The 17339-nt window shown below is 47.1% G+C and overlaps 1 protein-coding gene across 2 annotated transcripts in view; it reads right to left on the bottom strand.

Annotated features, from left to right (window-relative positions):
• ACADSB (acyl-CoA dehydrogenase short/branched chain) overlaps window positions 1-17339 on the bottom strand; it is a 399459-nt gene that overhangs the window by 269239 nt on the left and 112881 nt on the right. For both annotated transcript variants that reach the window (XM_086922992.1, XM_086922993.1), the window contains one exon: window positions 12649-12811. In XM_086922992.1, coding sequence (XP_086779118.1) covers window positions 12649-12811 — 163 coding nt within the window. The remainder of the gene's footprint in view (window positions 1-12648; window positions 12812-17339) is intronic.

Raw genomic sequence — 17339 nt, 5'->3', positions numbered from 1 at the left:
GGGTGAATATGAGCTTCCTTTAAAGATATCTAAGGTATATAGTTCTTCACAGGCTATCCACAAATGGGGGATGTCTTTAGGTACTGTATAAGCTATATGATAATAGACCTAGCATGGAATAAGATGGTTTACAAACAAAAACAAACCCACAGGCAGGTGCAGTTCCCACCATTCAATCTCCTTAATAAATGCTGATGCAAATACATATTCTAAGGCACTGTTATGATGCTCGGCCTCAATGATGTATAATTGTATTTCTAGATGACAATTAGCACAATGAAACACATACTTTAGAAACAATGCTCTTTGACTTAGTTGAGGTTGAACATTGAGATATTTCAATAATTCTGCTAAACTCAGAATAGGCTTTTGACAGGATTGTATGGTTTTAGACTCGTTTTGATATGCCAGATATGAGCAAATGATACTTATACTGTAATAATCTACAGAAACCAGGGTCTGTTCTATCTAACAGTATCAGGATGCAGAGGGGGACTAGCCCGAGATGCTCCCCCCCTCCACTACTGGTTACCCTATTTTTGGAACTATTTCTTAGTGTTACTGAATACTCCTAATATCCATCCAGTAATTCTTGATTAACTGTTGAGTAGCAGTGAGGGCCTATGCCGTTGGTGCGGCCCTTCATACAACAGATCCCCTGTATGCCCAAATGCAGAGTTGCTCAGAAGCATGTGGGGTTGGCACTGTATTACGTTACCACATAAACATGGACAAGACTCAAATATTTGGAACCCCGGAGCTTATGGATAGTTTTCCCGAGAAGATCGAGGAAGCAACATCGTTAGGGGTCATTATTTCTGTGCAAGTGAGGTCAATTGTATGTGCTAATTACGAACCCCCTCCTGATACAATGATCACACTAATGCAACGATAATTGCTTCTACCAGTCTCTATAATAGTGGTTGTGGCAACATTACTGAAATGGTGAAGATGCGAACTCGTGTTTCTGTCATGGTATCCTGCTGCACATTCTCTAAAAGGAGAGAATCAACTATATGCAGATTTACCTGGGCCATTCACAGACTCCCAGCAACTGGCAGGTGAGTCGTACCTACTTTCAGGTCATACTACTGGGACTACCTGGGCAGGCAAATGTTTAAGCTCGCAAGGAGAGACGTTGAATAACCAGCACTTTATACTCTATTTCACTGGTTAATTTCCTTGGTGTCTTGAAATGGCTCATATCCTTGGGCATACACCAGTTTGGCATAGCTGCCTACTCCAGCCATATATGGTGATAGTATTCGTGCTGCTCTGAAGAACGCGGGATGCTGTAACATCTAACAAGCATCTGCAATGCAATAGGTCTCGCTTTAGGAAAGTTTGAGCTATTGGTATTGTAAATGACACATTTTTTATTTATGTGTTAGTTTTGAAAATAGCGAAATTAATAGCTCTGTCATTTACAATGCCAATAGTTTTAACTTTCGCAAATGTGACACCTATAGCATTTGTAATGCAATATGTGTTGTATTTACGTGACTTAGATGTATTGATATTACAAATAACAACGGCTTTTATTTTTGTTTAAATAATTAATACTTAAATAAAAGCTATTGTAATTTATAATGGCAATAGCTTAAACTTTTGTAAATAACTTTTATGAAGATTCTGTTCAGTGTATTTTATTGTGACGAAAATCTAAGAACAGAAGTGAAATATTAACATCTTTTTGTGACATTAGTAATAAAGCTTGAAACATTGAGAGAAAATATGTGAACCAGTTGTTGTTGAATGGTTGCACAGATTGATGCTGGGGCGGCGACGAGTGATGATGTGGCGGCGACGAGTGAGGCTGTGGCGGCGACGAGTGATGTCTTGGTGCCCCTGAGTGATGTTGTGGTGGTGCTGAGTGATGCTGTGGTGATGCGATAGAGTGAGGGCGGTGGTGGTGGTGGACGTGGTGGTGGTGGACTTGGTGGTGGTGGACGTGGTGGTGGTGGTGGATGATGTGGTGGTGGACGTAGTGGACGTGCTGGTGGTGGACGTGCTGGTGGTGGACGTGCTGGTGGTGGACTTGCTGGTGGTGGACTTGCTGGTGGTGGACTTGCTGGTGGTGGACTTGCTGGTGGTGGACTTGCTGGTGGTGGACTTGCTGGTGGTGGACTTGCTGGTGGTGGACTTGCTGGTGGTGGACTTGCTGTTGGTGGACAACATAATGGACGCGGTGGTGGTGGACGCGGTGGCGGTGGATGTGGTGGCGCCCAATGTTCAGAGGGGACTGGCCCCTTCACGCAACAATAGTTGTGTTTACACAACAGAGCTGCCAGTTGCTCCGTCAATTGTTGTCAAGGATTGTTTGAGTTTAGAAACCGGTTCTGCGGCACTTCAAACAAGTTGTGCCTTGTCCGAAATTACAGTCAGGATGCTCTGTGTTCTTTTAATATTGCACTATTACATAATTTCCGCAAACTATCAAGTTTAATTAGAATTTGCCTGTGTGTGTCCCAGGAGACACCGGCTTAAATTCAGCCCCCCTACAGGGGCCTACATTACGCCCCTGGGTTGAGTGAGCAACAACAGCTTTGCGTAATATACATAGAAACAGTGAAAGGAGTTGTAATACACGGGTTGGCGGAAGAGGAGAACCGGAGAGGAACTGTTTTGAAAGAAAGGGACAGGCTGTGGGGAAAGAGGAACAGAGGGTGTCTCATGGCGTGGAGACAGGGAGTGCATGCTAAGGAAAGAAGGGGGTATAGAAAGGGGTCCATTGTGTAGAGGGGAGAGAGGAAGCGGAGGGCACAAGTTTTTAAGATAAGGGCAAGCTGACAACAAAGAAGGCCAGGAGGAGACCCCGTGGGGTGGAGGAAGAGGGGAATGAAAAGCACCGGTTATGGAGGAAACCCGCGCTGCGGGGGTTGCAGAAAGGGCAGTCTGAAGGGAAAGGGAGTCTAAAATTTAGAGAGGTAGTGTGCTGAAAAGTGTGGTGTAGTGATGTTGAATGCTTCAAGTGAAACGTATGAGTTAATAAATAGAATTAGTGAAACGCTTTTGAGGTGCACAAGGGCCCGACGAGAAGCGAGTCTCCATTGATATGCTTGAAGGTGTTGAAGAGTGAATGAGATGTTATCAGTTACACAAGTTAAATAAAGGGGGATGAGCCAGGTCCAGTTGATGTTACAGCCAGGGAGTGCGCAAGATGGCACTGTAGAGAACCAGCAATAACTGCACGCATTTACACTCTTAATCACTCTCTGAAATGAATATGCTAGAGGGGTGATGAAGTGAGAGCTCATTCCACAGCACTAGTGACTCCTTTCACCCAGAGCCATCCAACCTTACATTAAAGACTTGGTGTGTAGCAACGTGATCCTCATGAGATTAGGAACAGCTTCACAGTAGTAGGCCCTGCTTAAGTGATGTGGAACTACAATTCAACTTAGAGACCACATTACTATCAATGAAAAATGGCGTCTTGTTGCGAGTCTCACATTCAAGCCCCGCAGAGGGGTGGAGAATACGTTTGTTATAGTGAACCTGCAGTAGCATCTAATGTACGATTTAAGTTTAACTTTCTTTAGGTTTTAAAGTGTTCATGCAATTAGTGACTGTATTTTAATGGTGTTATGAGATGCACAGCTGCTAAGAGGATTCACGTCATGTGTGGCATCCTCAACTTGTCCTGCGTTTGTAGCCAACATTACGTTTACTTCTGTGACATGCAGTTTTACCAGTAGACGGTGTGCAACAAATAGACATGTTGACAAAATCACAAATAGAAAGATATGCAAGTTTATAGATTATTCGAGAAAAAGGGTGCAGTTTGCTTGCTCATACAATCATCTGAACAATGCCATGTCGTCCTTAACTAGTATGAGACAGTTTGATTCAAGAAAGGTTTTAATGACGGCGTAATGGCCAGAGCTGCCGACTTAGGGAACCAGACTCCAGCATCGGCGTTGGATCAACATAGTGTGATTCTGGGCAATTCACTAAATCTCCCCGTGCTGCCTACCAAAAATTAATGTGTCCTTGTGCAACGTAACGGGTGCTCATGTAAAGCGCTATAATTTGTGCTATATAAAACTGCACAAAATACAAAAGCACACAAGTTGTATACCTCAAAGCCCCAGCCAAAGAAATTTAGAGAAGAGAGAAAGAGGGGCTTGTGTGACACGGGGACAGAAGGTCAGCGTTGCCGGCTCTCTCTTTCCCCGTGGCCCGATAAGGTTTTCGGAAGCGGTGTCCTTGCAATGGTGGCAGCATGGAGGCTCCGGCGCATAGGTCATTCTGATCCTGCATGCCTTGGAGCCATCTTCGGATTGCAAGGTATGCGAGACAGTGGGCAGCAGTGCGGTAAGATGGCCAGCGATGTGATGACGTGACTTTGTTTGGAGGTTTCAGCACCGTGTCCGCGAACAATCTATGAACAGATGCTCATGTAAAGCGCTATATTTCGTGCTATATCAAACTGCAAAAATACAAATAAACAAGCAACACAAAGGAGGCGGGGGTATAAGTTACACAGATTGGGCGGTTGGAGACCAGGTAAACAAGCGATGCGCGCTCTGTGCTGGGGGAGGGCGAGGGCCATTTTTAATGACTGCGTAATGGCCAGAGCTGCCGACTTTGGGAAACCAGGCATTGGCGTTGGATCAACATAGTGTGATTCTGGGCACTTCCCTTAATCTCCCTGTGCTGCCTAACAAAAATGAATGTGTCCTTATGCAACGTAACGGGGTGCTCATGTAAAGCGCTATATTTCGTGCTATATCAAACTGCAAAACTTACAAATAAACAAGCAACACAAAGGAGGCCGGGGTAAAAAGTTACACAACACAGATTGGGCGATTGGAGAGAAGATAAACAAGCGATGCACGCTCTGTGTTTAGGGAGGGGGAGGGCCATTAGCCAGAGAGAGCTCACTGCGAGATCAAAGGAAGGGTGGGAGGGACATTGGCGAGCGAGGTGAGGGGGTGTGCAGCCTGGTGAGCTGAAGTGGCAGCAGAGGCGGGGCGCGGCGCGCGCGCACGAAATGCGAATGGTTGTGCTCACATACACTGTACCCAATCCGTAGTTTGGGTAAACTTTTGAAAGCCTTACTATAATCTCACCAACAAGCATTGCTAAAGCAATGCCTTAGGCTCGACCTAAAAATTATATGGAAAACCGGATCCCTGCCTAACCATAGGTTTTTGTATAGTTTCTAGCCCCGCACTCCAGCACAATTTGAATTAACAATACTAAAATCACAAGAATGTATTAATAATGTGCTTACGCATGAACATTTGCTTATATATTGAAAAGGCAACTCTCACAATATTGTCATTATGTGGAGAAGTGTGGCTCAGGGGTTAGAGGCGGCAGACCCGGAAGCTGAGATCGGCCCTGGACCAGGGTTCAATTCCCCGCCTCGGCGGGTCTTGGGCTCAAGAATTCCACGGACTCGATAATTCTCGCTCCGGTGCCTTCTCGACTCACGGGTTCACACTCTGCGACTCTGGGCAATAGCTTGCTTAATCTCCACAACGGCCCCTCGCGGCGGGATGCCTGGCTTTCACCTTGTGGATACCCTGCCGGGGTTATCTCACAGGGGAATACCAGGACGGGTTCCCTAAGCAAGCGCCGGGAAACCCTTTGTGGGTAGCTGTGCGCTATATAAGCTCAAATACATTTACATTTACATTATACTCTTATGTGCCTGTCTCTTATTGCTGCAATAGAGAAGGTGGGACACCTCTCAAGTCCTTGCTGTGGCACAGGAGGCACAGACCTGCATGTGATTTCTACTTGTCCTCTCTTGACTCCTTTCTCATGACTACTGAGCACAGAGTGTCCTAATTATAATCTGGGTTTGCCAAATGAATAGTCATCGTAGTGCAGGTATTTTCAGGTTTGCTTTACTCAGACAAGAAGAGCAGCATCTCTCCGCTGTTGTAGCATTAATAGTGGACGTCTGTATATTACTAAGAGAATGTGGCTGATCTGTCCTCAGTGCATAACCTATGGTACAATACTCTGATTGAACGCTATTACTTGGAGCAGCTTTGCCAAATCCGGACTAGGGTTATTCATAAAATCCGGAGAGACTGGTTTCCCTCATGGAGTGAATCAAAGAGGGGAAAATGCTGGGGCTTGCTTTAACAAATTCGCACAAACTGAATTAAAACACCCTACTGAGAGGGCGCGCGACGCAGCGATCAAGATCGCCGCTCCCCCCTGAGCTCCGCGATTTCGGCGGCGCTTCTGCTGCGAAGGTTCCATTTCTAGAAGGCGTTTCTCGGCGGAAACGGCCGTTTCCAGCGTCGGAACTGCCCCCCAGCACATGGGTATGTTTCTGCACGCTTCCCTTTTTTGGGCATTTTTTTGCATAAATGCAATTACCTCGGAAACGGCCGCCATTTTGTTTTTTTTTATTTTTCACAGTTTTTTCTTATTTTTGCTTCTAAACCACCCAGAATGTGCCCATTTCAGGAATATGGCCCAATGGCCTTGTTTTTTATTTACTATTACAATGGTTTTTAAGGGCATTTGAACTCTTTTGTGGCATTTGGTGACTTTTTCTTGACTTCCCCTTTGTCGTCGGACCTTGGCCTCTACTATTTACCTCAACACTTGCCTTGACATTGTTCTGTTGGGGTTTTGCATCTCCTGGGCCCATTCCAACTTCCTTTTTGTGCTCTGCAGACTCCTAGTGGTACATTAATTCAGCATTTTATAGCTCCTTTTGGTATTTTGCAGCCCTCATCCTACACGCTGCTCATACTTTAACTTACGCCTTTAATTTTTCTTTTTTTTGGCTTTGCCAATATGGAGCACGGACATAATACAAAAGCTTCCAATGCTGCTCCCACCTCACGTAAGGATTCTACACCTGTGGGCAAACGCCTCAAAAAGGACCCACCATCTCCTTCCAAGTCTCCGCTCCCTGTCACTCATGAACCTTATGGAAGAACTTCGCTTAATTCGCCCTTTTATTGCAGACACTACTGCTACCCTGCAAAGGCTGGATGATAAGTGGTCTAATCTTGACAAAAGGGTTACTGTTGTTGAGCAAAAAAAAAAAATCAGTGACGCCCAAGATATTGCCGCCAAACTGGAAAATCTCACCAAGGAGGTTCAGGTCCTCAAGAAAACGTCTGAAGATTTGGAAAATTGAAATAGATGCAACAACCTACATATTTAGGGTGTTCCGGAGAATTTTGAAGGGTCCGACATTATCCTTTTTTTGAAGACTCAAGTCTTACCAATTGTTGGTATGCCTAAACATGTGGATGTCAATATTCAACAAGCGCACCGTCTGGGTCCTAAAAACTCCTCCTCATCTTCAAAACCTAGAGGCATTATTGCTTATTTTCTTCTCTATTCTGACCTCATGACTATTCTCCATTCAGCCAAACACCACAAGCAACTGCTATGGTCAGGCCACAAACTATTTTTTTCTCAGGATGTCTCCAAACCGACTGCGACGCGCCGAAAAGAATTTCTGGATCTGCAGCCTACGCTTCATTCCATGAACGCTAGATCTGGTCTAATTCATCCTTGCTTCTTCAAGGTTACATTCAAGGAACGGTCTTACAGCTTCGAGGATCCGGCTGATCTCCGCAGATTCATCCATTCCCACAGAGAAGATTCCATGGAGCAAAGCAGGTCTTAACTTACAATGTCTCTGTCTCGGTGTTTATTTTATTGTCTACCATGTGTTGACTTGTTGCCTCCTTTCATATCACCTCACTCCTTTGTTTTTATCGTTCCTTAGGTCCGTTTCCTGTTTCGTTTGCCCTCCTCTCCATTGTATTGTGTCATCGTTCGTTTCCGTCATCCCAGTACGCTGATTCCCTGCATACTTGTTCGGTAAGTCTCATTCATTTGTTCTTATGTCGTACTCGGTCCTTGGTTCTCTTTGTATTTCTTTTCTTTTTCTAGTCTTTTCTTCTTTTGGTTCCTCGGACTGTGTTCTCGACCTTTATATTTTTCTTCTTGTGCGGTCGTCTTTTCTCGCTGCTCCCGCTCTCACTTCATTGTCATTTTTTGTTACGTGTTCTGTATGGCTGAAACCTTTTTGGTTCTTCTCGCCATCCTTCTTCTTGCTGTCTTCTCTAGGGTTGCTTTTGGCTCCCTTCTTCCTTCCTACTTACTTTCCTTTCCTTCTCCTTTTTGGTTTCTCTCAGCATCTTTTACTTCACTCATCCTTCCCCTATTACTCTTCTTTCCTCTTCTCAGACGCAATGGTACTAGTTCCTCTAATCCCTTCTCATTTTCTCTCATTCCCCCTTTGCACCTCCTTATGATGGTATTGTATAGTCTTTCTTTGATATCTCTTTCCTTTAATGTTTGGGGTTTATTTCGCTCCTCTTTATTTCATCATGTTTGTTGCGAGTTACCTCTTTCTATTTTCTTGCCTTTTTTCTCTTCCTGCCTGCACTACTTTCTTACTCTATTCCTTTTTCACTCTCTTCCTATGAAAGGTTTTCGACTCATTTCTTGGAATGTTAAGGGTCTCCGCAACCCTATTAAGAAACAACGTGTTTTGTCTCATCTTGCCCGTTTACAATGTCAAATTGCCTTTCTTCAAGAAACGCATCTTTCTACTCAGGAATTGTCAATGTTACGTAGACAGTGGGTTGGGGATGTTTTTTGTTCTCTGGCTGTTAATCATAAGAATGGTGTTATTCTATTTCACAAAGCTCTGTCTGTGCAAATACAAAAAGAATCTGCCGATTCTAATGGTAGGTGGTTGCTCCTAGATTGTACGGTTAACAATGTTCACCTCTCCCTTTGCAATGTTTATGGCCCGAATGGTATTGATCCCTCTTTCTGGAATGACTTTTCCTCCCTCCTCTCCTCTAATGCTAATGAAGATATGATTGTTGGGGGGGATTGTAATCAATTGATGGACCCTTTTCTGGATCGCAAATCACAGGCACGTTATGTTCCCAATAAAATGCAGAAGTCTTTCCATAGATCCATCTCTTCTAGAGGTCTCATAGATTCATGGAGAATCTCACACCCGGATTCTCTTGAATTTTCCTTTCTTTCTCCTGTACATGCCTCCCTCTCCCGCATTGATTACATCTTTCTCTCCCATCACGCCTTCCAATTCATGACCAATTCTGAAATAGGCTCTATCCTTATCTCTGATCACGCCCCTGTTATTTTGGATATGGACTATCCTTCCCCCTCACCCCAGTCCCGTAGATGGCGCTTTAACAACTCCCTTTTACTTGATCCCTCTTTCACTGAACACTTTACTCACTTCATGGATGATTTCTTTATTAACAACTTACACACTTCTTCTGATTTTCATTTCCTTTGGGATGCTTTTAAGGCTACTGCTCGTGGCTGTATCATTGACTTCGTGTCGCGCAAAAAGAAGAAGGCACTTTCACAGTCCTCTTCTTTTCTTAAACGTATCAAGGAACTTGAGCATCTTTATTATACTACCAACTCTCCCGATTAGTTGTCTTCTCTCATTACTGCTAAAATGCAATTTAATAAACACTCTTGGGACTCCGCTTCTAATCAGCTTCTCCAATTCAATGCAAAAATTTATGGTGGCCGTAATAAGGCTGGTAAAGCTTTAGCGAATTATCTCAAAGTTAAAAAACAAAAATCTAAGATAGTTACCATTACGGACCCTCACGGCTCTCCTCAATCCTCGGATTCTAAAATTCTTGATTGTTTTGTTCAATTCTACTCCACCCTTTATACCCCTGAGTCTACCCCTTCTGTTGAACAATTGGATTCCTTCTTTCATTCCATCCCTAAGCCTCCCACCCCTTTGGTGGATTTCTCTCCTCTTGATGCCCCAATTTCGGACAAAGAAATTCTTGCTGCCCTTTTTCTCCTCCCCAAAGATAAGACGCCTGGCCCAGATGGCTTTACAGTTCGTTTCTTCCTACATTTTAAATCTGTCTTGGTTCCCCATCTACTCCAATTACTTAATCATTTTATTAATACAGGTGAGTCTAAAGGTTCCTTCACGCAGGCTATGCTTGTTCTACTCCCTAAAAAAGATAAAGATCCTTCCCTATGCAAAAATTACAGACCCATCTACCTGATCAATACTGATTGTAAAATATATGCGAAACTTTTGGCCTTGCGTATAAATTCTATTATTCCCGATTTAGTTAATATTCACCAATCTGGGTTTATCAAAGGCAGGTCTATTACCGACAATTCGAGGACCCTTCTCAACATTATTCATCTCTCTGCTAAAATGGATAACCCTATAGCAGCCATTACCTTGGATGCTGAGAAGGCTTTTGACCGTGTTAATTGGGATTTTATGTTTGGTGCCCTGAGATGGCATGGTTTTAGCCCCACTTTCCTCAAATTTGTCCAAATACTATATTCTGCTCCCTCTACTTCTATCTGGATTAATGGGATGCAATCCGCTTATTTTCCCCTCCACAGAGGAACCAGGCAAGGTTGCCCATTATCCCCTCTCCTTTTTATTTTAGCGCTAGAACCTTTCCTTGAAAAAATCCGACAATCCCCTTCTTATTCCGGTTTTGTCTACAAGGATGTAGAGATTAAATTCACTGCTTATGCAGATGATATTGTGCATTACATTTCCAACCCTGCTGTTGCCCTTCCTGCTTTCTTTTCCTTATTACATGATTATTCCTCTGTCTCCTGTTACAAATTAAATATTGATAAAACAGAAGTTCTCCCGCTTAATAAGTTTAGTCTTCCTAACATGTTTCATGGCTCTGGTTTTCAGTGGAATTCTAGTTCCATCAAATGTCTCGGAGTCCTTTATGCCAACACTATTAGAGAGACTATTAAAATCAACCATTCCGACATCCTTAAAAAACGTTCTACCCTTATAGAACGCTGGTCTCCCCTCTTCCTCTCTTGGTGGGGTCGTCTTTCTACAATCAAAATGATGCTCCTTCCTATTGTAAACTTTTGTCTTTCTATGCTCCCTATTTCTCTCCCTCATTTCTTTTTTAAGTCCATTAATAGTCTCTTTTCCAAATTCCTATGGAATAAGCGTAAGGCTAGAGTCTCTCTGGCTCGCCTTCAACAACCTAAACATCTCGGTGGAGTTAACTTCCCGAACATTTCACGTTTTCACTCTGCTTTCTCTCTCAAACAAATTTGGCCTTTTCTTCTTGACTCCACCTCCTCACCCATAACAGCTTGGAGCTCTCTGGAATCAGCTCAAATTATCCCTTTTTCTTTTATTACTGCTTCTAATCTCACCCAGCCTCCCCCTAAATTTGCCTCGCCTATATTTAAACATTCTAAAGCTTTAACACTTGTCCTTTTCCGTTCATTTTCCTTGCCCTCCTCTCTTCACTTGGATACTCCATTATGGTATAACAAATCCCTTAAACTGCGCAATCGAGCACTGTTCTGGAAGGAATGGATCGATAAAGGAATTCTTACTTATAAACAGCTTCTTTCCAATAAGGCTTTACTAACCTATCAGGAACTCCCCGCCTCTTTTGGTATCTCCAACATACACTTTTCACATTTCCATGTACTTCTCCCTATATTATCCTCTATTATCCTACAGGACATCCCTCCTTCCTTCTCTCCCGCTCTTCTTGCCTTCCCTCCAAATTTTCATATCCCTCTTAGAGCCCCGGCAATTTATAAACTACTCTCTCCCTCTCCAATTGATAGACCTAAAACTAAACTTGAACTTATTTGGGAGTTGGACCTAGGTCATACTTTCTCTGATCTCACCAGGGATTCCATTTGGTCCAAACTACACTCAGCTTCTCGCTCTGCCAGTACCATGCAGACCCTCTACTTTTTCTATAATAGACTTTTCTATACTCCTTGTGACCTATTTAATTTCAAATTATTAGACTCTAAAAAATGTTGGTCTTGTTCTTGCATTACTAGTGATTTGCTACACATGTTTTTTCTATGCCCTAAAGTTCAACTAACGTGGTCGCAAGTTTGGTCTACACTTAATATTTTATCTACTACTGTTCCTTTTGATGTTTCTTCTGTTTTTCTGGGTGGTATGGCCCCTGTTTGGGATGTCCCGCCCCAGACTCGTAAAATTATTGATCTCTGTATTGCTATCGCTTTTCAAATGATCACAACCAACTGGAAAGATACTAAGAATGTTGTTTACAATGCTTGGTGGAATTTACTTTGTCATCATCATAGATTAGATCGTGCATGTGCTTCATCCATCCCCCTGTTGATCAAACGTGATTTATTATGGTCCCCTTTAACGGATTTTTTATCTAGATGTACCCCATATTTACTTGTTATACTTATATTTTACAATATCCTTACCTTACTTTCATTGTAATTATTTTTTAATTGCTGCATTTTTTCTTTCTTTCCCTCTTCCTTTCTTTTCTCCTTCCTCCCTTCTTTTTTCCCCCAAAATGTAAACTTATAAAAGCATATTCTCCTTAGTACATTGTTCACCCCCTCTGGGGTTTTAGTCTTATTATTGGTGCAATGTCTTCCATTACTTTTCTCAAATTTGCTCCTAATTTTTTTATTGCTATTGTACTGATGTTTTACATTGCTTTAATCTACTCAATAAAGCTTTTCAAACTTAAAAAAAACACCCTACTGAGTTTGCTGCAGGCGTGACTTCTAAGAAGTTTGATTTCAATGTAGTGTTTTTTTTCTCGTCTATTTTCTGATGAACTGTAAATTCTCTTGGTTGTCAATAGAAAACAAGACAGGCACTATTTTACTTACCCATGTCCCTCATCATAGTTTCTTCCTCAGTGAATGTTTCTAGGGGGGCGAACGCAGATACATTCCTGCAGGCATCAGCTGCGGCTTCTGATGAAGAGTACGTGGAGAGATGGGATGTAGTTCCCGACGTGCTATCCCAGCAAGGAATATATCTTTTCAAGGTCTGCAGAGAAGAAAAGGGAGCAATAAACGTGAGCTCCAAACACATGATTAAATAGTGCGTGTGCAGAATTTACCGTAAATTTGGAACCAAGGTCATTTCACCCAAACGATCAGAGGCAGAGAAAGTGCCATTCATTAACATGTTTTGCAAGGGAGAGGCTTACAGTCTAGACAGGCATAGAAGCACCGGGATACAAAGTCATGAGCCAGTTCTTAATTTGTAAAACAAGAAGTGCCGGGGCCCAATATTTTGCTCAGAAACCCGTCGTTGGCACCATCAGCATGCAGCATACGAAGGTTGTGTAGTCTTGATTCCACCTCATGACTTTTTAAAGCACCACTAGATACTCTATGCATCTTTATTTCATGCTGGCCAGTTCTTTTTCATCCCTACTTTCCCCGCTGGTCACTGTTATTCTCTTCCTCCTTTTTTAGGTCTCGGCTGGCGATAGCAGCGCGCCTGCGCTGCTCTCGGCATTCGAAAGCTTCTTAGAATCAATACAGATTCCGAAGTCTGTTTCTGCTTCGCCTGCAGTTTTAATTCGTGCTCGTCGTTTGGCATCACAAATGATGCAAAAGCGGGTGCAATGATTGCACCTGAGGTATTTTAATCCCTCCTGGTTGCCACCCTGTCCACTTTTGGCCCCGCCCCCCAGGACTGGATCTTTTACTGGCGGCAGAACACAGTGGGTTTTATAATGACTAGTGGCACTTTTTTTTTAACCTTTGTTTGCGTGTGGGCTGTGCGTTTACTCGTGGGTGTCATTTAATAATGTGCTTTATCTGATTACCAGTTATCTTACATTGGAGCACTTTACATGAGACCCAGTTACGTTACACAAGGACACATTCGATTTTGGTAGGCACGGGGTTCAAAAATAGTCGTTGTGTAGTTTGCCACATTACCCATACCTTTACTACAAACGTCACATGGTTCTTGACCAATTGAAGCAATCCCCCTGAAAGAGGCATAAAAGCACCAGTAAACACAGTTCGTATACATAGCGAGACATACATCCAGGAAACAAAAGCACTCACAGCGGCCATACAGGATCGCGGGCAGCCTTCCAATAAGCCCTCAGTGATACCAGCCACATAAACCATAATCAATCACGCGCAGCCTCATAGTTAGTCTGGGTGCCAATACCGCACTTAGAAACAGAACTATTTCAACAAATCTATAACCCTATTCTTTCGCCCCAACCACCACCACCATGTCCACCACCACAACCACATCTACCACCACGTCCTCCACCACTACCAAGTCCTCCACTACCACGTCCTCCACCACTACCAAGTCCTCCACCACTACCACGTCCTCCACCACTACCACGTCCTCCAGCACCACCACGTCCTCCAGCACCACCACGTCCTCCAGCACCACCACGTCCACCAGCACCACATCCACCAGCACCACATCCACCACCACCACATCCACCACCACCACCACATCCACCACCACGTCCACCACCACGTCCACCACCACGTCCACCACCACGTCCACCACGTCCACCACCACGTCCTCCACCACCACCACCACGTCCTCCACCACCACCACCACGTCCTCCACCACCACCACCACGTCCTCCACCACCACCACCACGTCCTCCACCACCACCACCACGTCCTCCACCACCACCACCACGTCCTCCACCACCACCACCACCACGTCCTCCACCACCACCACGTCCTCCACCACCACCATCACGTCCTCCACCACCACCATCACGTCCTCCACCACGTCCACCACCACGTCCTCCACCACCACCATGTCCACCACCACCATGTCCACCACCACCACGTCCACCACCACCACGTCCACCACCACGTCGTCCACCACCACGTCGTCCACCACCACGTCGTCCACCACCACGTCGTCCACCACCACGTCGTCCACCACCACCACCTCCATGTCCACCACCTCCATGTCCACCACGTCCACCACGTCCACCACCACCACGTCCACCACCACCACCACGTCCACCACCACCACCACGTCCACCACCACCACATCCACCAGCACCACCAGCACCACTTCCCCCACAAAGTCCCAAGCCCACCTACAAGTCCACCACCACCATGCCCACGTCCACCACCACCACGTCCTCCACCACCACCACGTCCTCCACCACCACCACGTCCTCCACCACCACCAGGTCCTCCACCACCACCACGTCCTCCACCACCACCACGTCCTCCACCACCACCACGTCCTCCACCACCACCACGTCCTCCACCACGTCCTCCACCACCACGTCCTCCACCACCACCACCACCACGTCCACCACCACCACATCCACCACCACCACGTCCACCAGCACCACCAGCACCACTTCCCCCACAAAGTCCCAAGCCCACCTACAAGTCCACCACCACCATGCCCACCTCCACCACCACGTCCACCACCACCACCACGTCCACCACCACCACCACGTCCACCACCACCACCACGTCCACCACCACCACCACGTCCTCCACCACCACCACGTCCTCCACCACCACCACGTCCTCCACCACCACCACCACCACCACCACGTCCTCCACCACCACGTCCTCCACCACCACCACCACGTCCACCACCACCACGTCTACCACCACCACGTCTACCACCACCACGTCCACCAGCACCACGTCCACCAGCACCACCAGCACCACTTCCCCCACAAAGTCCCAAGCCCACCTACAAGTCCACCACCACCATGCCCACCTCCACCACCACGTCCACCACCACCATGTTCACCCCCATGTCCACTACTACGTTGACGACCATACGTGCTGGCGGAGTATGTCTACAAACCACATACTCCGCCAGCACGTCCACCCCCTCCAGCACGTCCACCACCGCCAGCACGTCCACCACCGCCGCCAGCACGTCCACCCCTAAGTCCACCACCACCACCACCACCACGTCTACCACCAGCACCACGCCCAACACCTGCACCACCATGTCCACAACCACCACCACCTCCACCACCACCACCACCACCCAGTCCACGTCCACCACCACCACCTCTACCACCACCACCAAGTCCACGTCCACCACCACCACCTCTACCACCACGTCCACCACCTCTACCACCACGTCCACCACCACCACCACCACGTCCACCACCACCAAGTCCATGTCAACCACCACTACCTCTACCACCACCACCAAGTCCACGTCCACCACCACCACCTCTACCACCACATCCACCACCACCACCACCTCTACCACCACGTCCACCACCACCAAGTCCACGTCCACCACCACCTCTACCACCACATCAACCACCACCACCCCGTCCACCACCACCATGTCCACCACCACCACGTCCACTACCACCACGTCCACCGCCGCCAGCACGTCCACCCCTACCACCACCACCACGTCTACCACCACCACCACGTCCAACACCTCCACCACCATGTCCACAACCACCACCACGTCCACCACCACCACCAAGTCGACGTCCACCACCACCACCACCTCTACCAACACCAAGTCCACGTCCACCACCACCACCTCTACCACCACGTCCACCACCACCTCTACCACCATGTCCACCACCACCACCACCTCTACCACCACATCCACCACCACCAAGTCCACGTCCACCACCACCACCAAGTCCACGTCCACCACCACCACCAAGTCCACCACCACCACCACCACCAAGTCCACCACCACCACCAAGTCCACGTCCACCACCAAGTCCACGTCCACCACCAAGTCCACGTCCACCACCACCACCTCTACCACCACCACCAAGTCCACGTCCACCACCACCACCACCAAGTCCACGTCCACCACCACCACCAAGTCCACGTCCACCACCACCACCACCTCTACCACAACGTCCACCACCTCTACCACCACCTCTACCACCACGTCCACCACCTCTACCACCACGTCCACCACCACCACCACCACCACCAAGTCCACGTCCACCACCACCTCGTCCACGTCCACCAGCACTACCACCACCACGTCCACCACCACCACGTCGTCCACCACCACCACCACCACGTCCACCACCACCACCACCACCACCACCACCACGTCCACCGCCACCACGTCCACCGCCACCACGTCCACCGCCACCACGTCCACCGCCTCCACCGCCACCACGTCCACCGCCACCACGTCCACCGCCACCACGTCCACCGCCACCACGTCCACCGCCACCACGTCCACCGCCACCACGTCCACCGCCACCACGTCCACCGCCACCACGTCCACCGCCACCACGTCCACCGCCACCACATCCACCACCATCATTTCCACCACGTCCACCACCACCACATTCACCACCACCATGTCCACCACCACGTCCACCACCACCAAGTCCACCACGTCATCCACCACCACATTCACCACCACCACGTCCACCACCACCACGTCCACCACCACCACGTCCACCACCACCACGTCCACCACCACCACGTCCACCACCACCACGTCCACCACCACCACGTCCACCACCACCACCACGTCCACCACCACCACGTCCACCACCACCACCACGTCCACCACCACCACCACGTCC

This window comes from Lissotriton vulgaris, chromosome 5 (assembly GCF_964263255.1).
Source record: "Lissotriton vulgaris chromosome 5, aLisVul1.2, whole genome shotgun sequence".
In the NCBI taxonomy this organism is placed as follows: Eukaryota; Metazoa; Chordata; class Amphibia; order Caudata; family Salamandridae; genus Lissotriton; species Lissotriton vulgaris.
The sequence above is the reverse complement of the archived record's forward strand: the minus strand, read 5'-3'. Positions and strand labels throughout refer to the sequence as shown.